The sequence below is a fragment of the Drosophila mauritiana genome, chromosome 3R (genome assembly GCF_004382145.1).
Source record: "Drosophila mauritiana strain mau12 chromosome 3R, ASM438214v1, whole genome shotgun sequence".
Lineage (NCBI taxonomy): Eukaryota > Metazoa > Arthropoda > Insecta > Diptera > Drosophilidae > Drosophila > Drosophila mauritiana.
Window position 1 is genome coordinate 15,718,075 of NC_046670.1, and position 21,614 is coordinate 15,739,688.

General features: G+C 41.1%; 7 protein-coding genes across 8 annotated transcripts; 4 read left to right on the top strand and 3 right to left on the bottom strand.

The window, feature by feature from the left end:
• The first annotated feature begins 299 nt into the window (after nt 1-299).
• On the top strand, nt 300-2,016 carry LOC117143372 (UDP-glucuronosyltransferase 2A3). Its single transcript, XM_033308047.1, has 2 exons — nt 300-563; nt 626-2,016. Exons 1-2 carry the CDS (start codon nt 326-328, stop codon nt 1,945-1,947), a joined length of 1,560 nt encoding a protein of 519 aa, XP_033163938.1. The 5' UTR covers nt 300-325; the 3' UTR covers nt 1,948-2,016.
• A 502-nt stretch (nt 2,017-2,518) lies between these two features.
• Nucleotides 2,519-4,161, top strand: LOC117143573 (UDP-glucuronosyltransferase 2A2). The gene is made up of 2 exons (XM_033308318.1): nt 2,519-2,771; nt 2,831-4,161. Exons 1-2 carry the CDS (start codon nt 2,519-2,521, stop codon nt 4,159-4,161), a joined length of 1,584 nt encoding a protein of 527 aa, XP_033164209.1.
• A 235-nt stretch (nt 4,162-4,396) lies between these two features.
• On the top strand, nt 4,397-6,066 carry LOC117143571 (UDP-glucuronosyltransferase 2B4). The gene is made up of 2 exons (XM_033308316.1): nt 4,397-4,637; nt 4,706-6,066. The coding sequence occupies exons 1-2, from the start codon at nt 4,397-4,399 to the stop codon at nt 6,043-6,045; spliced, it is 1,581 nt and encodes a 526-aa protein (XP_033164207.1). The 3' UTR covers nt 6,046-6,066.
• Nucleotides 6,067-7,271: 1,205 nt separating this feature from the next.
• LOC117143569 (venom carboxylesterase-6) lies at nt 7,272-9,208 on the bottom strand. The gene is made up of 4 exons (XM_033308313.1): nt 8,164-9,208; nt 7,770-8,099; nt 7,571-7,703; nt 7,272-7,512 (listed from the first exon to the last, which is right to left on the bottom strand). The coding sequence occupies exons 1-4, from the start codon at nt 9,176-9,178 to the stop codon at nt 7,338-7,340; spliced, it is 1,653 nt and encodes a 550-aa protein (XP_033164204.1). The 5' UTR covers nt 9,179-9,208; the 3' UTR covers nt 7,272-7,337.
• Nucleotides 9,209-10,583: 1,375 nt separating this feature from the next.
• LOC117143570 (2-hydroxyacylsphingosine 1-beta-galactosyltransferase) lies at nt 10,584-13,288 on the bottom strand. 2 transcript variants are annotated; one of them, XM_033308315.1, is made up of 4 exons: nt 13,228-13,288; nt 12,893-13,160; nt 12,013-12,272; nt 10,584-11,945 (listed from the first exon to the last, which is right to left on the bottom strand). In XM_033308315.1, exons 2-4 carry the CDS (start codon nt 13,143-13,145, stop codon nt 10,872-10,874), a joined length of 1,587 nt encoding a protein of 528 aa, XP_033164206.1. In that variant the 5' UTR covers nt 13,146-13,160; nt 13,228-13,288; the 3' UTR covers nt 10,584-10,871. The 2 variants fall into 2 exon arrangements, with proteins under 2 accessions (XP_033164206.1, XP_033164205.1); XM_033308314.1 differs by having other exon boundaries at nt 13,221-13,285.
• A 486-nt stretch (nt 13,289-13,774) lies between these two features.
• On the bottom strand, nt 13,775-16,368 carry LOC117143572 (UDP-glucuronosyltransferase 1-8). Its single transcript, XM_033308317.1, has 3 exons — nt 16,341-16,368; nt 15,419-15,694; nt 13,775-15,129 (listed from the first exon to the last, which is right to left on the bottom strand). Exons 2-3 carry the CDS (start codon nt 15,660-15,662, stop codon nt 13,808-13,810), a joined length of 1,566 nt encoding a protein of 521 aa, XP_033164208.1. The 5' UTR covers nt 15,663-15,694; nt 16,341-16,368; the 3' UTR covers nt 13,775-13,807.
• A 92-nt stretch (nt 16,369-16,460) lies between these two features.
• On the top strand, nt 16,461-18,593 carry LOC117143574 (UDP-glucuronosyltransferase 1-9). The gene is given in 6 exon segments (XM_033308319.1): nt 16,461-16,680; nt 16,682-16,767; nt 16,834-17,060; nt 17,062-17,128; nt 17,131-17,289; nt 17,292-18,593. Coding segments are annotated over 6 exon segments (1,134 nt in total). The 5' UTR covers nt 16,461-16,531; the 3' UTR covers nt 17,738-18,593.
• The last annotated feature ends 3,021 nt before the right edge of the window (nt 18,594-21,614 follow it).

Below are 21,614 nucleotides of genomic sequence, written 5' to 3' on the forward strand. Positions count from 1 at the left end.
TTTTTTAAGTGCAGCTTGTATTTCTGAATTTTTTCACATGAAACGTAAACTGACCCTCTTTTTTCTTCGACTGCACACAATTGTTAATTCAGAAGAGCGGTGTGTTTGTTTAGGGGACTACAGGGGATAAGATAGGGAATAAAATTGTGATGGGGTGCGACGGTGAGATGTGGATCGCCTACGAAATTTACGTAATCTCATCTGTCAAGAATTACTATTGCATGTCAGTGGCTTACAGTGTTATCTAATAGCTTAGAACTATGTTGTGATACGTTTGCCGATTCAGTTTACAAAGTGAGATCGCAAAGTGCAGACGATCTTTGAGATGCACGCTCTACGGATAGGTTTCCTGTTACTAACTCTGCCAGCTTATCTGCAGGCTGCTAGAATACTGGCTATATTTCCGTTTCCGGGGCCATCACAGTATATTAATGTGGTACCTTATCTAAAGGAACTGGCTGGTCGGGGTCACCATGTTACCTCGGTTAATGCGTTTCCGCAAAAGAAACCAGTGGCTAACTTCAGAGATGTGTTTCTCCCAAACGTATTTGACAATTATAACGGTAAGATGATAAAAACATATATGTAACAAATTTCCGTTCACACAATTTTAACAACCTTTAAGAATTGATAAACGAACTGAGCGAACCAATGAATTTGTGGCAGGGGAACAACGCCATCAATAAATTATTTGTGGACATTACACGCTGTGTTCTTACTAACAAAGAGGTTACAGAAACCCTTTTGCCACCCGGAAAGGATCATTTCGATCTTATCATTGTTGAGGCTCTACGCTCGGATGCCTACTATGGATTTGCGGCCCACTTCAATGCCCCTATAATAGGCATATCCACCTTTGGAACTGATTGGAATATTGATTCGCTAGTGGGCAATGAGTCTCCTCTATCGTATACACCGCTGGCAACGGGCGGTCTTACGGATCGAATGACTTTCTTGGAGCGTCTGTCCAACTTTGTGGATACTACGGTTGCCTGGATTAACTACAGATTTGTTCATATGCCAGAGCAGGAGAAAATGTATGCGAAATACTTTCCCGAGGCCTCGCAAAGGGTTAAACTCACCGATTTGAATCGAAACTTCTCCCTGGTACTGCTGAATCAGCACTTTTCGTTGAGCTTCTCGCGTCCGTACGTTCCGAACATGATCGAGGTTGGAGGTCTGCACATATCCCACAAGCCAGCTCCTTTGCCCAAGGACTTGGAAGAGTTTATTCAAGGTTCCGGGGAGCATGGTGTAATCTACTTTTCACTGGGCTCTAATGTTCTCAGTAAGGATCTACCGGCAGAAAGGAGAGATCTTATCCTAAGAACCTTCGCCAGCTTGCCGCAGCGAGTGCTCTGGAAATTCGAGGACGACAAGTTGCCTGGCAAGCCGTCCAATGTTTTTATCAGCAAGTGGTTTCCTCAGCCGGATATCCTGGCCCATCCCAAGGTCAAGCTCTTTATCACCCACGGCGGATTGTTGAGCACCATCGAGAGCATTCATCATGGCAAACCCGTCTTGGGTCTGCCCTTCTTCTACGATCAATTTCTGAATGTAAGGCGGGCCACGCAGGCAGGTTTTGGATTGGGACTCGATCACAAGACAATGACACAGCAGGAATTTAAGAAGACCATCGAGATATTGCTCAAGGAGCCGCGATTTGCGCAGATTGCTAGGAAGATGTCCGAACGATATCGTGATCAGCCAATGAGTCCACTGGACACCGCCATTTGGTGGACCGAATACGTTCTTCGGCACAAAGGAGCCTACTACATGAGAGTGGCTGGCCAGGACTTGGGTTTCTTCGCCTACCACAGCCTGGATGTCATTGGATTCCTTTTGGGCGGAGCTCTTCTGCTTGTCGCGATCCTTGTGGGAGTCCTTGGGAAAGCAGCTAAGCTTACGGATTTTGGAAACTCCAAGAAAAAGCTAAAAACCAAGTAAAGCAATTCGTGATATTTGTAAATTGAACTTTAAACCTACAGCTAAATAAAGGAAATAAAACAATTTAGGTCCGACAATTTTAAGTCTAGTTAATCATTGCTATTATTATATGGAGCAGATTACAATGATATCAGTAAATGGGTTACAATAGTACTTAGATGGAGAGCTTTATCAAAGTTTTTCTGTTGCTAACGCTGAGGAAATTAAGAGGGAGTTTCATAAATTTCTGCAGGCAAATTATCTTATCAGCTAGCAAAAATTTGCTAAGCGGGCTTTACCGAAGTAAAGATTAGAGAACATCTGAGTATGTTGGTTGTTAACCGTTCTGTAATTATAATACATTTTTTTCAGAAACCCTTTAAGAAATGAAAAATGAAAATCATGAAAAGCAAGCACTTTTCACTCGGTTGTCGTATAAATAATTTTTCACATATTTATAGATGACTGGCATTTATGTTACTATCTCTGGCAACTAACCAGAAATCTTGTGAAATATTTGTCTGGAGCTGATAAATCGTATCAGCCAGACGGAGTATGTAGGTCTAGCTTAACGATTCAGTCTTTCGGCTGAATGCCTACGAGTATGTTGGTTCTGAGATCGATACTTCTGGTGGTGGCCCTGCTGCCTGTTCTCTTGGAAGGAGCGCGTATCCTCGGCGTGTTTCCCATACCCAGCCACTCGCATTACTATCACGCCCTACCTTATCTAAAGAAATTGGCATCTTTGGGCCATGAGATTACTTCTGTAAGCCCATTTCCATTGAAAGAACCTGTCGCTAATATACATGATATTCCAGTTCCGGAATTATTTGACAATATAGAGGGTAAGTAATACTTAAGATTTACTTACCCATGCGAAAATATATCTAAAACATCCTTTCAGAAATTGTTGGAAATTTAACGAACCGGAAGGGCACATGGAATGAATTTGAATACATCAACCAGTACACCCTTGGTCTTGTCGAAAAAGTTCTTGAAAATGATGGAGTGCGTCGAGAGATTCTGCAACCAGAAAGCCTTCAGTTTGATCTGATCATTGTGGATCTTTGGCGGCTTGATGCTCTATATGGCTTCGCGGCCTATTTTGATGCCCCCATCATTGGAATCGCATCCTATGGAACCGACTGGAAGATTGACGAACTAGTGGGCAATGTATCACCAATAGCATACCTGCAGTCTCCGTCTTTCAACTGGTTTGATCTTGACTCCTATGGAGGACGCCTGGGGCACTTTGTGGATCAGTCTCTGGCTTGGATTAACTGGCATTGGCGGCACGAGGAAAAGCATGAGGCGCTCTACAGAAAGTACTTCCCAAAAATTGCCGATAAACGTTCTCTGTCCGAGATAACCCGAAACTTCGCCTTGATTTTGGTTAACCAACACTTTACGATGGCTCCACCACGTCCATATGCTCCCAATGTTATTGAAGTCGGTGGTATGCATATTGATCAACAACCAAAAGCTTTACCCCAGGAATTTGAGGATTTTATCCAGGGGGCTGGTGAACATGGAGTAATTTACTTTTCGCTCGGCACCAATGTAAGGAGTAAAAATTTGTCTGCAGATCGCAGAAAAATATTGATTGACACATTTGCCAGCCTGCCACAGCGCATCTTGTGGAAATTCGATGCTAAGGAGTTGTCGGATGTACCCTCGAATGTTCTAATTAGCCCATGGTTTCCGCAGCAGGACATCCTTGCTCATCCAAACGTAAAGCTGTTTATTACTCATGGAGGCTTACAGAGCACAGTCGAATGTATCCATCATGGTGTACCGATGCTGGGATTACCATTCTTCTACGATCAGTTCAGAAATATGGAACACATCAAAGCACAGGGAATAGGTTTAGTTTTAAACTATCAGGATATGACAAGCGATGAGTTTAAGGTCACCATTCATCGGTTGCTGACAGAAAAGAGTTTTGGTGTCACGGCAAGAAGAACAGCGGACAGGTATCGGGATCAACCAATGAATCCTTTGGATACGGCGATCTGGTGGACTCACTACGTCCTACGACACAAGGGAGCACCTCATATGCGGGTAGCGGGCAGAAATCTGGATTTTATAACTTACCACAGCTTGGATGTCTTGGGAACTTTTCTCCTGGCCTTTTTGGCAATCCTGAGCATTGTTGGCCTTTGTGTAATGAAACTGTTGAGGGCTATCCTAAAGAGTAAAAAGAGTAATAGATCACTAAAGCAGAAAGTAAATTAACTTACCAATATATCAATAGAGAATACATATCTGTACATTCATAGAAAGATAGGTGATCGATTTATGACATATAGATTAGGAAGATGTAAGCAGGTTGAGTTAATGCTAAAATATATTATACTTCCTTACACTCTTATCGGGTTAATCTTATCAATTTTTATTTTAAAAGGGTTGTGGTTGGAATTGCATTTAGTCTTCGTTGAGATCTTGGGGAAAGCAAAGTTGCGGTCTAAAAATGCTGCCGTCGGGTTTATTTTACCTTCTAATTTTACTATTTCCTGGTTTCTTGTATGGAGCTCGCATTTTGGCTTTGTTTCCGGTTCCCTCCCAATCGCATTATTATCATGCCCTTCCATATCTCAAAAACTTGGCCTCTTTGGGACACGAAATAACTTTAGTGAGTCCGTTTCCACCTGAAAAACCAGTGAATAATATATACGACATTTACGTTCCGGAAGTGTTTAATAGTTTTGACGGTAAGTACGGCAATAAATATTTTATATACAATCTGATTTTTGCATGCTTTTTTTTATATTCCTATTAGAACTATTGAAAACAATGACAACCCCAAAAAACACGTGGGAGTTCTTCGACGCAACCAATGAATTTGTGTACAATATTACTAAAGATGTATTTAATAACGACGGAGTGCGACGAGAGATACTCAGGCCGGGAAAGGCTCAGTTTGATCTGATTATTGTGGACATATGGAAGTACGATGCTTTTTATGGCCTTGCCGCCTATTTTGAGGCCCCAATTATTGGATTAGCTCCCTGTGGAACCGACTGGAAAATAGACGAAATGGTTGGTAGTCCATCGCCGATGTCCTACCTTCAGTCTCCCTCATCTTATCTTTACGACCTGGATACTTTTGGTGGTCGCATGGCCCACTTTGTGGAACGCTCTATTTCCTGGTTTACCTGGCACTGGCATTATGAGAAAAAGCATGAGGCCCTTTACAAAAAATATTTCCCAAAAATAGCTGAAACAAAGCCACTGTCTGAAATAAGCCAAAACATTGCTTTAGTTTTGGTAAATCAACATTTCACATTGGGTCCACCGCGTCCTTATGTTCCGAATGTTATTGAAGTTGGTGGTATGCATATTGATCAACAACCGAAAGCTTTAACCCAGGAATTGGAGGACTTTATCCAAGGTGCTGGTGAACATGGTGTGATTTACTTTTCTCTGGGCACCAATGTCAGGACTAAAAACATGGTAGAGGACCGCAAGAGAATATTGATAGAAGCATTTGGCAGCCTGCCACAGCGCATTTTGTGGAAATTCGATGATGAGGAGCTGCAAGATATACCGTCGAATGTTCTAGTACGCAAATGGTTACCGCAACAGGACATCCTGGCCCACCCAAAAGTGAAACTCTTTATAACCCACGGAGGTATGCAGAGCACCATTGAGAGCATTCACTATGGTAAACCCATGCTGGGATTGCCCTTCTTCTACGACCAATTTACCAACGTGGATCATATCAAAAAACAGGGCTTGGGCCTGGCTTTGAACTACCATGATATGACAAGTGATGAGTTGAAGGACACAATTCTCCAGTTGCTGACGGAGAAGAGATTTGAGGTCACGGCAAGGATAGCAGGTGCTCGATATCGAGATCAACCAATGAAGCCTCTGGAGACGGCTGTTTGGTGGACTCACTACGTCCTGCGACACAAGGGTGCGCCTCATATGCGGGTGGCCGGGAGGAAATTGAACTTCTTCACCCACCACAGCCTGGATGTCTTGGGCACTGTTCTTCTTGCAATCATAGTTGTCCTTGCCATTGTTCTTATTATTGTTTTTAGTGTTTGTAAGATTTCTAAGAATATCTTAACACGTTTAGTTGTTAAAAAACGACGAAAGCGGAAAGTTCGTTAGGTGCTACTTAGTAATACTTACAATAAATATTTGCACAATAAATATGTCAGACATACAGATGATTTTGCATTTTCCCAATGGCTAAAAGGAGTCTGAATTCTGCTTAAGCCTTATCTATAATATCGTTACCATAGTTTATAGCTACTTACCCCCGCGATAATGGCCGTCGTATAACCACCTATGACCAAACGCAGCTCGGTGAAGCCCCGCGATTCCCAGTTTGTTTTCACCACAGGATAGAGCACCAAAATGATGGGATATTATGTATGATGCGCGTATTTATATTATAACGATGCTTTTCTGGTCACACGCAAAGCTGCTCGATTGGCGTCCAGTGAATTATGGAATACGCATTCAAATATTTGCATGTGTGGGCTGGGCGTGAGCGCCGGTTTGAGCGCATTTATTAACCGCTGCCAATCAGTTGCATACGCTGCGTATGCGTAATATTAAATTGCACGGAGTCACTTCCGTTGGATTGGTTTGGTTCATTTGGGTACGGCTGGTGCTTTTGACCGTATTTGGCCGCATTGCCAAATGCGTAATCAAAAATTCATGAGCTATATAAATGTGGTGTGGCTGGAATTGCCATTAGCTCTGTGTGTTTTGTGTTGGCATGCAAATGTGGATAATTTCATGCGATTTAGGGCTGCATTTGCCGACCCCCATAGCTTAAGAGCCAGAACCCTTTAAATGTCCCGAGTGGTCGGTCAGTGGAGACGGGGCTGTTTAATGATGTCCTGTTTTGCGGTTCGACACCTTTTTAATGCGATGTTGATTATCGTCAACGGAAACAGCAGAATTGATTATTTGACTAAGCCTAGCCGAAACTCTGACGTTTAATTGCCAGCTGGTCAGCTGGAAAAGAAAAATACACAATCTGGTTTTTCAGTTCAAGCTGAGCCATTATTTACGCAATGTCAGCAATCCCAATTTGCAGTCTCGGAAATGTTTCGAAATATCAGCTCACTTCTTGACTGAATCTAATCGGTAACTTGTCCAAGCAAATCGGTCGGTTCACTGGGTTTTCTCTTCGCAGTTCGCCTTTTTTTTGTCTCATGTTTTTACAACAATTTGTGCTGGTGAAAAGTCGAGAAAATCCGAACTGCTGCTGCAAATTGAGGAAAATATACTGAATGCTCATTCACCTGACGATAGTTATGCGCTCAACCATTTTGTCAATTTTGTTTCCCCGAGCCGATGGTAATATGTAGCTGTAGCTTTAATTAGCATTGAAAAAGGGGCTTAAAGATTTATTACATCATTTATAATAGAATATTATTTAAAGATGCTTATTGAAAGCTTGAAAGTGGAAGTAAATCCTCCCAAATTTGATACCGATTCAAAAAGAAACCGCCAGTTTTTGCTGTAAGGTTATTGCCAATTTCTAGATAACCTTTATCTTTCGAGTTGTACAGCGGCCAATTCAGATCTTTCAGGTATTCATCGTTTTTGTTGTGAGGATCACTAAGGACAAAAGATTACATTCTAAGAAACTCAATAAAGCTAGTATTTTTACACTTACCCCTTTTGAGCGAACTCAATCAACATACGCGTCAATAGCTCGATCATAAAATTTTCCGGATCGTCTCGCTTCAACAAAGGACTCAAAAGTCCAACATGGAATAAATATATTAGCTCGTCATGATGAACGGGGCCTTTTAAAGTAATAATAATATTAAATTTTTGGTGTTTACAATCTAAATTACGTTATAAGTGCTTACCTATGGTTTGCTGGTTATCGGGATTTTTCAAGAAGGTATATCTACCCTTGTAACGAAACAGATATGTGTAAATGGGTGTGTGGGGGGACATCAGTTGAAGAAACCGATGGAAGGACACTCCAATCAAGGCGTCGCTCAGGAGTTCACCCATACCCTTCAGGGATTTCGGGTACTCCAGCTTGTCCAAACTTTCGGGCATATATTTTTCCCGGAAAACTCGACTGGCAGCTCGCGATTGGTTTGAGTTTTGTTCCAAGAGCAAAGCAATAGAGGCATAGTGTTCCCAATCCCTATTATAGCGGCTAACAATGCTTTCATTTCGCAGATCAACTATAGAAAATATATAGAATAGTTTCTTCCATTTTATAAGATCCTCTTTTAAAATTATACTTACAGAAAGCTCCAGAAAGAAACTCAAACTCCGTAATGCCGGTGATGAGGGGTACCTTGTAAAAGTCGCCACGTCGAGCTGTTTTGAAGGGACTTTCGATGAGGTAACGCTCCTGCCCGAAATCCTCCTCCACAACGATTCTCCAGTTGAGCACGGGATTCCAGCCGAACTCAAACATGCCATTATAGGTGCTCACATAATCCAAATAGGGCTTTCGCCTCATACACTCCACCATTTCCCCGATGGAATCTTGTGGACACTTCAGTAAACCAGCCTGACGTTTGGCCAGTTGTAGATCATTGTCCTTGTACTTAACTGGTCCATATGGAGCAGCACTCATGCAGATGCCTCGATGGAAGAGACCCCGTGACATGGGCGATAGCATGTGCAGAGCTACGCTTATACTTCCCGCACTGTAACCCAAAAGGGTTACACTACCGGGATCACCGCCAAATCGATGGATGTGCTGCTGGATCCAGCGCAAAGCCAAGACCTGATCCTTGAGACCAGCGTTGCCAGGAGCTTCCTTGCTTCCGGTGGCCAGGAATCCCAAACTACCCAGCCGGTAATTTAGCGATACCAACACACAATCGCGATCCATGAAATGCTCGGGTCCGGCCAAATATTTACTCTGTCCAGAGAACACATAGAAGCCACCAGGATGTAGGAACACTATCACAGGTCGGCGGCCCTTCAAATCCTTTGTATACACATTAAGTCTCAGACAGTCCTCAGATACATCGGTCATGTTATCCCATGGCTGCGGGCACATCGGTCCATCCTCGCTAGCATCGAAGGTTTGCGGGGACCAGGGCTTCACTGGCTGCGGATTCACGAATCGCAAATCTCCCAGAGGTGGCTCTGCATACCGAATGCCTCGGAAGGCATGAAAGGTGACACCCAATCTGGAGGTCAGATTGGCTCCTCGCACCCGTCCCAGTTCGGTGTCCACTTCGATGGAGAGAACCGATGAACTGGCCAGTAGAACCAGCAGTTCCACTACGAATAACTTTAGCATCTTGCCGTCTACCTTAAACTGAGTTGTAAAAGTTTCCGCTGTCGTTTTTATACTAAATCTTGTGGCTGAAATCGCTTTTGGGGCTTTACCCAGATGCGATTGGCAACTGATGTGATGTGCGTTCAGATTCATACCTATACGACACTATGGTGTGCAGTTGAATAGTCGCTTCAGATCGGAACAAAGGAATACGTGAAACAGCTGCATAAAAGTTCAATTGTTTTACATTTTAAGAAATTTAAGCTTTAAAGCTCTTAAAAAATATATATTACTATAATAATATATATAACCAACTTCGTTAGCCTCAAATTAAAATGATTATTTTCTAATGTCTTACAAATACGTGACCTAAAGTGCATTGAACTAGATTCATTGCCAAGCTCAGAAAAATTCCCCGATAAGTAATAAAACAATATATATCAGTCTACCATCCTACTTTGCTATATGACAAACCAAATTCAAATGCATTCTGAGCGAAATCATTATACATACTATAAATACATTCTATTATAAATATATTGTTCTTAAGACGCTTTGTGAGCTTTATTATGGCCCAAAATCTAGCCAGCGAAACAATAGCTCCTTGGATGCATTTCTAACTCGGATCGGCATTAAAGCCGGCAACATTTTCGCGGAAAACGGTGATTTTCCAGCAGCATGGCCATGGCCCAAAACAGTTTCAATAAGTTGGGCTACAACTTTTACACGCCTTTTGCTTGGCAAAAGGATGAGAAGAGGAAGATGCACGGCAAAGAAAATAAAAGCATTTAGCCCGTGGGCGTTGGGTGGGTGTGGTGGGGGCAGGCAATGGGAGTGGGCGTGGCACTCAGTTCGCTGCTGTTAAAAATTTGAACGCGCTGATGGGCATTTTTACAACTGAAGCGTTAACTATGTGCAACTTGCAGCAGGAGGGGAAAAAGAGGGTCCATGAAAATGGGAACCAACAAAGAAAAGTTTTCACCACTGAACCGAAGCTACAAATACCCTTGGATGAAACAATAATGAGATGATCTAGAAAATTTGAGGGTCTCATACAAAATTTCCCTGAGTATTAGTTCCTAAAGACTGCAAACATTTTTAAACATTTGCTGTTCTAAAGCGAATGTTTCATAAAAGTTTGCGGATTGAAATATGCATAAGCTTACAAGATTTTAAGATACATTTACAATTTTTTTGAGTTTCCATTTCGTGAGAGTATACAACTATAAATGAAATGTAAGCATCTGAAAATAGAATAGGAGACCGAGAAAAATAGGAAAGCAACGTGGCATTTTTTCGATAGAAGCTCACAATATTTTCCATTTTAGTTTACAAGCTTCGAGCCGCAGGCTGAAACCAACCGCACAACCCCATCCCCGCTGTAAAATCAAATGAAATTTCCATGAGCTTTTCCAACAACACTGAATCGCAGCAAATTCGAAGACAGTTTATTGAAAAATCCGTACATACCAAATATATTTTTGTTGATTTTATTACAGACAAATACATTAAGAAAATGATGAGAAAATTTTACCGTTTTTACTTTGCAGTTGGATTGAAAATGGGAAGGAGTTTTCATGAAACACTATACATAAATTATTCATTCACTACACTTAATAAGTATTTCTCTATGTTTGTCAGTTAAAAGCTAATTTGTTTGTGAGCACCCTGATTTAAACTGGTCATGGAAACCAAAATTATTTATAACATGAACTTAATTCCGCTTTTCTTTCTTCTTTGGCTTGGAACTCTCCTTCTTCACAAACAACTCCTGCAGGAATCGCCACACGAAACGGATCAGCAGGAAAATACAATAGAGCACGAATATAATGCCGCCATATAGAATCAGCATGGCGTCCAGATTGTGGTATTGAATGAAGTTCAGATCCTGGGAGGCGCTCCTCAGATACTTGGCACCCTTGTGCCGGGACACGTGCTCCACCCAGTAAACGGCCCGCTCCAAAGGAGTCTGCTGCTGATCGCGATATCTGTCGGACATGTCGCGCACCTTCTGGGTGGCTTCGGGATCGTTGATTATTTTCTGAATTGCAGCCAAAAGTTTGACAGCACTCAATTCCTCGTAATGAACAGTCACTCCGTAGCCATTCTGCTCGGCACGAGCCATGTTCAGGAACTGATCGCCAAAGATTGGAATGCCCACGAAGGGTTTGCGATGGTAAATGGACTCCGTGGTACTGAGCAGACCGCCGTGCGTAATAAAGGCCAACACATTGTCATGGGCCAGGATGTCGTCCTGGGGGAACCAGTCCGAGATGAACACATTGGCGGGCTTTCCGGGCAGATCCGTGTCCTCGAACTTCCACAGCACACGCTGCTTCAGCTGGGCAAAGGTGTCGATCAGCGCCTGGCGTTTCTCCAACGGCAGTGTTTTGCTCTTCAGATTGGAGCCCATCGAGAAGTAGATAACTCCATGCTCGGCACCCTCAATGAACTCCAGAATGTCCTTGGGCAGCGGCTGGCGCTTTCGGTTGATGTGCATGCCGCCCACCTCGATCATGTTGGGTGAGTAGGGTCGGGGAAAGCTGAGCGATACATGTTGATTGAGCAGAACCAGAGCCGTGTTCTTGCGCATATCGTAAAAGTCCTGCTTGTTATTGGGGAAGTACTTGCGGTAGAGGACCTCCTGGCGCGGAAGGTAGAAGTAGTTGAGGAAGATATATTCGTAGGTGAGGAAGGCCTGGTTACCCACTCGCTCTGCGAGGGACATGCGGTCACTAAACTTCAGCAGTGCACTGGGCACATACGAGGGCGGTGAAGGAGATCCCACCTTAAATAAAAGGTAAGAACATAAATTAGGGAAATCCTCTTAGTCACTATAACAAATAGTCACCGACCAGATCGGTGTTCCAGCTAATAGCTCCAAAGGTGCCCAGTCCAATAAGTGGAGCCTTGAAATGCTCGGCGAATCCGAAGTGAGCTTCGTTCAGGAACACCTCGGATATCACGGCATCGAAGGTCTGGTTGGATTTCATCAGTTCTATCACAGATGGTTCCTTCAGCAGCAATTCGGTTATCTCAATACCCATCTCGTGAAAGTCAATGATCTGCTTGATTATGGGCTCCTTTGAGGTTTGCAAAAGGTTAGAAATTCTTCCTAAAATAATTTAAAGTTTATTAAAACGCGTTTCTATCAAACAAAGAGAACATGTAATGTCATAAAAAATTGGTATAAGAAACATTAGGTTATTTTAAAATCCTTAAGTGCTTAGAAACCATAGATGTTATCAGAAGCAATTGTTAGCTAGGCTTATCGAATCGAATTCAACTCATTTTTTATTGGGGCAACTTCTTAGAGAAAAAGTGAAATGACTTTGAAAGTTAAGCTAATAAGCTGAATTCATTTAGTTATGTAATGCATAAGTAAACCAGAAAACTTTGTTTGTCAACAAAAGGCTTGTGTGTTTTTTTTTAAATAAATAGTTGATGTAACCCAACCGGTTTATACCATAGGCCATATTGTACAAATCCTTATTTTAAAAGTCTTTGAATGTTGTCTCTATTGCAAAATAACAGAAATAATTTATGGGATATTAATCACACTAATAATATGATACGACTCTGCTCTTGAATTATAATGGAAGTTCATTGTTCAAACTTTAGATTCCTTTCAACAATTATTTATTTCAGAACTGCAGACACAATGTCTGTAGTCTTACTGAATTTCACATTAGATTGTGTAATAATATTATTAATAATTTCGCTAGCTAAACTTACCCTGCATGGAAGTCAGAATGCTCTTGGCCGGCACATCTTTGATGTTCTGGATGGGTTTCTTCAGCTCGAAGGGGGAGATGATGGTCACCTGATGTCCCGCAGCGGCTAATCCCTTGGCCAGGGCAGATCCCACATGGTAATGGGATCGTGCGGCGGTATGGAGCACCACCAGGTAGTTGTAGGCAGACACGCAGCTCAGCAGGCTGAACAGCAGCAGGGCCAAAAAACCCGTTTGGCCAGCTGTTGGTTTCATCGTTAGTTTCGGGAACTACGAATTCAAAACAATTAATTCGGCTTAATTGTTGCCAGTTGTGAAATGCGTTCTAACGGCCTACGCTCGTGAAACTGGTACTGATGTGGGGACCTCGAACGCCTCGACGCCTCGCGATAAACTGAGTTAACATGGGACTGCGATGAGGTAATTATAAGTGGTTGGGTTAGGTCCCAATCAAATTTGGAGAGTCTGCTCTCGGTCTCCACGTCTGAGATGACCAGCACTTTTATACTCACGCCCTCTCTTCGTCATCGTTACGCTGCCAAAATCTCAATATTTTGTACGCTATTCACGATCGAGTGTCAATATCTCTACATAGTGGAGAGGCTCTCTCGCATATTATTATAAGTTTTGGATAGGTTTTATTCTCGGATTCTTCTTCGCTTTGTTTTCCCACCGGCTTTTTTGGTGGGGAGCATTATTTTGTTTTGTTTTTCACTTTGGTTCTCATTCTGACGCATGGTTGGTGTAGAATTCTGATGCAACCAATACTTGTTGTTGATAAAGAAAACTATGCGAGGTATTTAAGAAAAAGAAATTAAATGTATGTATTTAAGTATCCACCGAAATAATCCAATATACCTTAAAAAGATAACATTCTATATAGCTTAGTTTTGTAACAATAAATATTTAATTATAAACTAGTTAATTTTTAGCTTCGAGCTAGATTTACATAGAAATCCTTTTATAATAGTAACTAAAAACCGAACTAATAGAAAGACGAAAATAACGGTCAATCCAATAATCGAAAAGAACGACGCTAGAACATCCAGATTGTGGTATTGGATGAAGTTCAGATCCTGGCAGGCACTTCTCAGGTACTTGGCTCCCTTGTGCCGAGTCACATGCTCCACCCAGTAAACAGCTCGTTCCAGTGGAGTCTCCTTTTGGTCCCGATATTGAGTGGATATCACCTTGACCCTTTCCGTGTAGCTAGGATCACTAGTAACCCTTTCGATGGCGGATCGGAATAGCGAAGCCGTTAGTTGGGCATACTTCACCGTGATGCCATAGCCCATTTGCTCGGCTCTTGCCATATTCATGAACTGATCGCCGAAGAAGGGAATACCCACGACTGGTTTGCCATGGTAAATCGATTCCATTGTGCTCAAAAGTCCTCCATGGGTTATAAAGGCAATCACTTTTTCGTGGGCCAGGATATCGTCCTGCGGTAACCAGTTGGATATGAAAACATTATCCGGTTTATCATCAAAAGTTTCCGCCTCGTACTTCCAAATAAATCGGTACTTGAGTCCCCTCAGCGTCTCCACAATGGCCTTTCGCTTGTTCTCCGGTAAATCTTTGCTGTTCAGATTGGAGCCCAATGAAAAATAGATAACCCCGTGCTCGGCTTCTTCGATAAACTTGAGAATATTTTGGGGCAGTGGCTTTGGAGCCTTTCGATTCACGTGCATTCCGCCCACTTCGATCATGTTTGGCGAATAGGGCCGTGGATTGCTGATCGATACATGATTGTTAAGCAGCACCAACGACGTATCCTTGCGCATCCTATAAAAGTCCTGTTTGTTGTTAGGGAAATACTTTCGGTACAGCGCTTCATGTCTTGGCAGATTGATCAAATTCTCATAGGCAAATTCGTATATCTGGAATCCCAAATTCTGAGCCCTTTCCCAGAAATTCATGCGATCACCGAACCGTAGTAAGGAGTGTGGCACATACGACGGTGGCGAGGGTGTGCCCACCAGATCAGAGGTCCAGCCAGTGGCACCCAAGCTGCTCAGAGTGATCAGTGGAGCTCCGAAATGTTCTGCGAAACCGTAGTGGGCGTCATTCATGAAGGTCTCGCAGATAACTCCATCGAAGGTGCGGTTTTGCTTCAATAGCTCCTGTACTTTCGTCTCCTTTAAAAGACTTTCTGTTAAATCCAATCCCATTAAACTCATTCTTGGATATCGCAATAGAACCGGCTTTTTGGCATTCTCCAGAATTCGAGCTTTGTAAACTACGAGAGAGAAGAATGCAATTAAATCACAAACAAACCAGTTCCTAGCACCAAAAAAGCTTAGTTTTTTTGGTTGTTTATAAAGTTCTATAAATATGCTTAATGTTCGTTTACATAGATATGTATACCCAAAAATAGTCGGTACAACCAATTTGTTGTTGACCCCCTGAGATTTGGGCAACTTTCACGTGTTACTTATCAGATAAGACAACGCTTATTTCAGGCGATAAGCAATACGTGCCAGATGGTTGTAGTTTGTTGATAAGCGATAATATAGTATAGTACTCACCGCCCATCACGGTGATAATATTCGGCGTTTCCACATCGATTATGTTCTTAATGGGCTTCCTTTGGGGAAATGGCGATACAAAAGTGACATCATGACCGGCGGCGGCTAATCCTTTGGCCAATGCAAAGCCGACGGCGTAGTGCGATTTCGATGCAGTGTGGCTGATCATCAGGTAGGAATAGCCCCATGATTGGCCAGAAAGGGCTAAGAGTAGCAAAAGCCACGCATTTAGTAGCCAACTCATTGCGACAGCGTCTTTAAAGGTTAAAAAACAGACTGAAGGCAGGTTTACTTCATTTCTAGAACTTATAGTATTTGATAAGAAACTTTGTCAGTAGATTAGTGAAACGTTTGAAGTGGTGGGTTCGCAGACAAAATATTATTTTACAACTTTGTGTGTATGTACCTTCATTGACACAATGGTACATGGTATAGTTAATATATAATAATGTGGTATAAAAATATTTTATTTACAATAGTTAAGTAATATTTTTATAACCTCCTGGTTTTATATATAACTAATTTATTAAAAAGGTGTTATTTTTCTACCGATGTTTGTTTTTCTCTCTTATAGCATTCGTTTTTCTCTCTTTCATTAAATTTACTCTTAAATTGAAAGATTTTAATTGAGTGAACAACTTTTTTGTTTGCTTGAGTTCTCTTGAGAACTTGCAAAATCATGAGAACTTAATGTTGATTGATCAGCACATTTCGAGCCCTTGGCACTACTCTTTAAAAGTGATGTAATTTTTTATTAACTAATAATTTAATTGAATATATAAAAATGCATTGGCCAATTAGGTAGAACAAGCACTTGAACTACATAAACTTAAAATATATATTGATATATGTAGATAACTATAGGTCATTCAACAGTCGAATTGACGAGCACGATTTTCCACAATCAAAATTGTGTGTTTACCTTTTGGTTCCTTCCAATTCCATGCTGGGCCTCACGTTGACTTTACAAAAGTTAATTTCACAATGATTGTATATATACTCAGATATCTATATAAATCCATGTTGAGCACAGTAAGCATTATCAGTGTGTTGCAGAGACGCGCTCAGTTCGGTTCGGTTTGGTTATTGGTTCCTCGGTTGATTTTCATCACCATGCGTATATTCACCTTGATCTTGGGGCTATTGTGTACCTTGGGATACTCAAGTGGATACAATTACCTGATGGTTCTCAATTCCGCCGGTCGTTCTCACTTCAATGTGGGACATGCTTTGGCCAAGGGATTGGTCAAGGCTGGACATAAATACCGTGGTTTCCGTCTTTCCTCAGAAGAAACCCATTCCTGGTTATACTGATGTCAATGTGCCAAATGTGATCAAAGTCATGGGAGGTAAGTACTTTTATTTTTTAATGTTCTTTTAGTGTGAACTATTTCAAAAACCGGGTTTTTCCTTAGGAGACATTGGGTCCTTGTGCGCATCTATCCAAAAGCCATTTACTCAGAATCTCATCGATCTTTATCAAATGGGATTTCGCATCACTAGAGGACTTTTCGAGGACACCAATTTCCAGGATTTTCTAAAGAGCAACCAAAGCTTTGATGCGATCATATGTGAGGCTTTCTACAATGATGCTCACTATGCACTATGGGTGGTATGCATATCGACGGAACGTTGAATCCACTGAATCCACAGAACATGGAGCAATCTACTTTTCCATGGGATCGAATCTCAAGACCAAGGACTGACCTCCGCAAAGGTTCAAGAGATCCTGAAAGCGTTAGGTGGACTCAAGCAGCGTGTTCTCTGGAAATTTGAGCTGGATAACCTGCCCAACAAACCGGAGAATGTCTACATCTCCGACTGGTTTCCACAGACGGACATATTGGCCCATCCCAAGATCATAGCCAAGATCATAAACCCGTGGTCGGTTTGCCGATCTTTAGTGATCAGTTCTTCAACATGGCTCATGCCGAGCAAGCCGGTTATGGCATTATGTTGGACTTCAAGACGCTGAAAGCCGATGATTTCCGACAAGCCATCGAGCGGATTACCAGTGAGCCATCCTACACGAAAGTGGTGCAGGGCGTGTCCTTCCGATATCGGGATCAACAACACACGCCATTGGAAAAGGCGATATACTGGGTGGAACATGTGACCCGCCATCAAGGAGCTGCCTATTTGAAAAGTGCGGCCCAAAGGCTGAACTGGTGGCAGTACCACAATGTGGATGTGCTCCTAATTATTTTTGTAGTAATGGTTCTGTTGCTAATTGTACTGCCAATTACTATCTATAGCCTGCTTAAGAAGTTATTATTTAAAGGAGAGAGAACTCAAAGCACCAAAGTCAAACGCAACTAGAAATGTAGCTATGTACTTTTGTATAAGTAAAGTTTAAAGCATGACAGTTCACTTTAAAAAAATCGACAGTAAAGAATTTAAAACCTGCTATGTTATTAAATTGTATACACAGTAAATGATATGGTCTTGTTTGCGCATTCAGATCGTTGGGAAAACCATAATGTGAATTTATCTCGAACAAACAGATGTAATTGCCAAACATTTGAATTTCTGGCCACCCGTTTCCATTTCCATTGTGCCACAGCCATTTCCATTGATGCCACAAGCAAATTACTGCCTAACAGCATGCTGCACAAAATTGTTTTCATCTTTTCCACCCAGCGCACAAACAATCGCTAACTCGCATCGAAAAGTTGAGATGTATTTTCATGGGCTGCCAAAAATACATTTCGCTTTTCTATTATTGGCCACGTTATCAATGCACACACGTGCCGGCCGCTGATTGATTTCGCTAGCAAGCGAAACGAGAGGAAAATATAAACCAAACGCAAATGACAAAACACAATTGGAAATGCAGACGATGAGATGGGGAGGGTAAAATTTAAATAGGCACTCGAGCATTAAATTAAGCAGCATCAACTTACGTAGGTCGCGGAAAATCAGTCAGAACGGGATAGAAAAACACAAGGAGTGCCACTGTACCGGCCGCCCACTTTCACAACAACCCCCCGCCCAAAAAAAGGAGGAAAATATAAAATAAAGTAAAGGAAACCGCTCCGAGGTGCAAAACGGCTGAAATGAAGGAAATGAAATGCCAAAAAGACAGAGTTTCCCCTCTTGCAACACACACGACAGCTTTTCCGAGTGTGTTTGTGCACTGAGCGAAAAGCATGGCACGTTGATTACAAATATATGCAAATTCAAAATGGTTATCTATATATTCTAATATTTGAACATTTAAGTTAAGCTAAGAAAATTAATTAAAGCCTTAAGATTTTTAAATTGTTCAAAAATATTAAACCTAAGATAAACCTTCTTTGTTTCTTTTAAAAATGCTTATCCATATTATTGAAAATCGAAATACCACAATTTATTTTCAGTGTAAAAGCGTGTGCAATGACATTGAAAAGACACGTTGAGCGAGAGGCAAAAGGAAGTGAAGCAGGCAAAAATATGGAAAATATACGTAATGTGAGCCAAAAAGTTAGCTATGCACAAAAACTTTTTGATGGCGCGCTGAAAGTGAAAAGTAAATTTACGCTAAAGTCGCCGAAATGCACAGTAAAGGGAAAATAAAAATTGAGAGTTGAGTGGGTTTTTTTTTTTGCCGGTTTGTCGGAGGTGGGTGAGCGGCTAGCGGGGGGCGGGATAAGTTGCAAAAGAATATGAAATGGCAAGAAAAAGCGAAATGAAACGGAAGTTCAAGTTGATTTGTTTGCAGGCAAAGTGGAATTTTCCCGGCACACCAATTCTCCCCCCCTTCCGCCAACCAGCCACACTCGCACATTGACAGCCATTTTGCGGAAACGGAAGCTGCGTTTCAATCGTACTTCTGATGAAGTTAACAACAACAGCAACCACACCGAAAACAGCAACAACAGATGGCTGTGGGGGCAAATAAATTTAGCATAACAATGGCGAATTTACGAGTGTGTGCGCCGGTACAACGCTGCGTATGCGTATTATGATTTTGATTCGCGTATAATGCCTATAATTTTGAATCTTGTAATGCCTATTTCGGTGCGTCAATTTAGGCTTTGCTACGATTTTCTTTTTAAGCCATATACATATAACAAACAAAATGTTAAGTGTTCGCTAGCATTAAACATTGTATATTTTTTTTGCAGTGAATATTTCTTCAAGGGTTTGCATGCGTTACATGAAAATTCCACTAAAAGGCACTTTTTATTTTTAAGAGCAACACATCCGGGTTAAAATCGTTTTCCTTTCGTTTTTTTTAAACACCTTGCGGCTATGATTCATGCATGTAATGTCTGCGGTCCTTAATGTCGCAGTATCGTAATTAAAAAGTGCACTGCGGCGCCATGGGCGTTATTTTACGTTTTTTTTTTGGGTTTTCCTGATATATCACACATTTTCCAACCGACCCCCCTGCCATCCCTTCCCCTTTAGCATATGCAGAGATTGCGCTTGAAATGACAGTTGCACTTGCACCATGACAATGCGCCCGAAATGGAAAATGGGGTGCTGGGAAATGGGGTGGGAAATTCGTAGGGGGGAAGGGCAGTTGGGGGCTATGCAGCGGGGCAAATTGATTGCGATTGTTGAGTTGATTGGCAGGCGACACACACACTCGCACACATATAGATACGCACACATACACACATATATATGTACATATATAGATTGACTGCATGCGACACTGGCAAACAAAAGCACCGCTTTGTGGTTTTCATTGTTGATGCCTTTTTGCTCGCTTTTTGCTTTCTTGCTCCTTGTTAAAGGACCTTTTTTTTGCAGCGTTTTATTTCTGGTTGCCGTTGAAATTAAGTTCGTTTTGTCTTTTGGCTTTGGCATTTTTAACACGCGCAATTTAGAAGATGACAGATAGTTTACTGCACCATTTAGACAAAAGAAAAGCTCAGTCTTTGTTTGGGTATTTTTCCCGTTGCGTTTTAATTGGTTTTGATTAAAAGGTTTTTTAGGCAAATTAAGCGCTTCCGGATAAGTATACTCTAAACTTTATATATACCTAAATTATTTAACAACTCTGCTAAAGCTAGGGCAAACAAATTCCCTTTTAGGAATATAAACTAAAGCTCTGCCACTTCATGTTCTAAAGCTTTAAGTTGATTGTTATTAATAAATTAACCCATTTTAATTTCGTTAAACAATCAAATGTTGGTATAAGACTTTGGGCTTTGCCCCAAGCAAAATGTTTTCAGTTGATGAAACTCACAATTTCTAGCGCATTTAGTGAAATGCACTGTTTTTTTAGACCATAAAATAAATTGATTAAATTTGCCCAGCCTTTGGCTGTGGTTTAAAAGTTAATTGTTGTCGCCGGCGGCCAACGAGAGGTGTATAAAATGGTGAGCAAATGTCTAAATTATATAGTCAAAAACATAAAGTGAATGTAGTCATATCCAATCGGCTAACAACATGGCTATCAAATTAGTTTGATTGGCTATGTGCCAACAATATTAAAGTAACTTCATTCCATTTGCCTCAAAAAACAAAAGTGGCGCATTATTATTTTTAAAGTATTTTTGTTTGTTCTGGCTCGCCGGAGCTCTTTGAAATATTAAAATTAATAATAAATGTTGACGGCATTCATTTGTTGCTGCTGCTACACAAATATGAAGACTTCATTATGGCCGACTCATTTCTCGTTGTCTATTTTCTTAAACTCTCCATCGTCTACCACTTCTGCCTTTTACAGTTGAGGTCAAAATGTTTAAACTAATAGTGTGAAATTTATTTTATTTTTTATATTTTTTATCGTATATCGGAAAAGGTGGTTTAAGGTTTATGATTTTATTTGATTTATATTGATAATATATTTTAATTGGATATTACGAATGTACAAGTAATAAATCTTCAATATAAATTTATTTAGTAATAGCGATGGAATTAATGAAAAGTCAACGTTTTTTTATTAGATCATAAATAATTCCAGTTCTTGAAACTATGTACACATATCCGAAAGCAACAAAGTTGATTAAATATAAGCCTTGGCCACTTTTCTTTAAGCCTAGCAAACTGGAACTATTAATGTGGCCACAACTGTTAGCTGCTCTCTTTTCATCTGGTTGTGATTTTTATTGCTTTTGGCAATTTCAGCAGTTGCTGTTTCTTTTTCGCTTTTTCCCCCATTTTAACTCTCATTTGCTTCGTTTTTCTGCTAAATTAAATTTTATTTAACTGTTATGCATGAAATTGGTTACAATTTTTATTTTCATGATGTTTTGTTTGC

What these genes read in the sequence shown, in the direction of transcription:
- LOC117143372 (XM_033308047.1), top strand. Translation starts at nt 326, where the DNA reads ATGCACGCTCTACGGATAGGTTTCCTGTTACTAACTCTGCCAGCTTAT. An exon ending in CGTATTTGACAATTATAACG is followed by an intron (nt 564 to 625) that starts GTAAGATGATAA and finishes ACAACCTTTAAG; the next exon opens with AATTGATAAACGAACTGAGC.
- LOC117143573 (XM_033308318.1), top strand. Translation starts at nt 2,519, where the DNA reads ATGCCTACGAGTATGTTGGTTCTGAGATCGATACTTCTGGTGGTGGCC. An exon ending in ATTATTTGACAATATAGAGG is followed by an intron (nt 2,772 to 2,830) that starts GTAAGTAATACT and finishes ACATCCTTTCAG; the next exon opens with AAATTGTTGGAAATTTAACG.
- LOC117143571 (XM_033308316.1), top strand. Translation starts at nt 4,397, where the DNA reads ATGCTGCCGTCGGGTTTATTTTACCTTCTAATTTTACTATTTCCTGGT. An exon ending in AGTGTTTAATAGTTTTGACG is followed by an intron (nt 4,638 to 4,705) that starts GTAAGTACGGCA and finishes TATTCCTATTAG; the next exon opens with AACTATTGAAAACAATGACA.
- LOC117143569 (XM_033308313.1), bottom strand. Translation starts at nt 9,178, where the DNA reads ATGCTAAAGTTATTCGTAGTGGAACTGCTGGTTCTACTGGCCAGTTCA. An exon ending in CGATAACCAGCAAACCATAG is followed by an intron (nt 7,704 to 7,769) that starts GTAAGCACTTAT and finishes TTACTTTAAAAG; the next exon opens with GCCCCGTTCATCATGACGAG. An exon ending in ATTGAGTTCGCTCAAAAGGG is followed by an intron (nt 7,513 to 7,570) that starts GTAAGTGTAAAA and finishes TTTTGTCCTTAG; the next exon opens with TGATCCTCACAACAAAAACG.
- LOC117143570 (XM_033308315.1), bottom strand. Translation starts at nt 13,145, where the DNA reads ATGAAACCAACAGCTGGCCAAACGGGTTTTTTGGCCCTGCTGCTGTTC. An exon ending in CATTCTGACTTCCATGCAGG is followed by an intron (nt 12,273 to 12,892) that starts GTAAGTTTAGCT and finishes AAATTATTTTAG; the next exon opens with GAAGAATTTCTAACCTTTTG. An exon ending in TTAGCTGGAACACCGATCTG is followed by an intron (nt 11,946 to 12,012) that starts GTCGGTGACTAT and finishes CTTTTATTTAAG; the next exon opens with GTGGGATCTCCTTCACCGCC.
- LOC117143572 (XM_033308317.1), bottom strand. Translation starts at nt 15,662, where the DNA reads ATGAGTTGGCTACTAAATGCGTGGCTTTTGCTACTCTTAGCCCTTTCT. An exon ending in TATTATCACCGTGATGGGCG is followed by an intron (nt 15,130 to 15,418) that starts GTGAGTACTATA and finishes TCTCTCTCGTAG; the next exon opens with TTTACAAAGCTCGAATTCTG.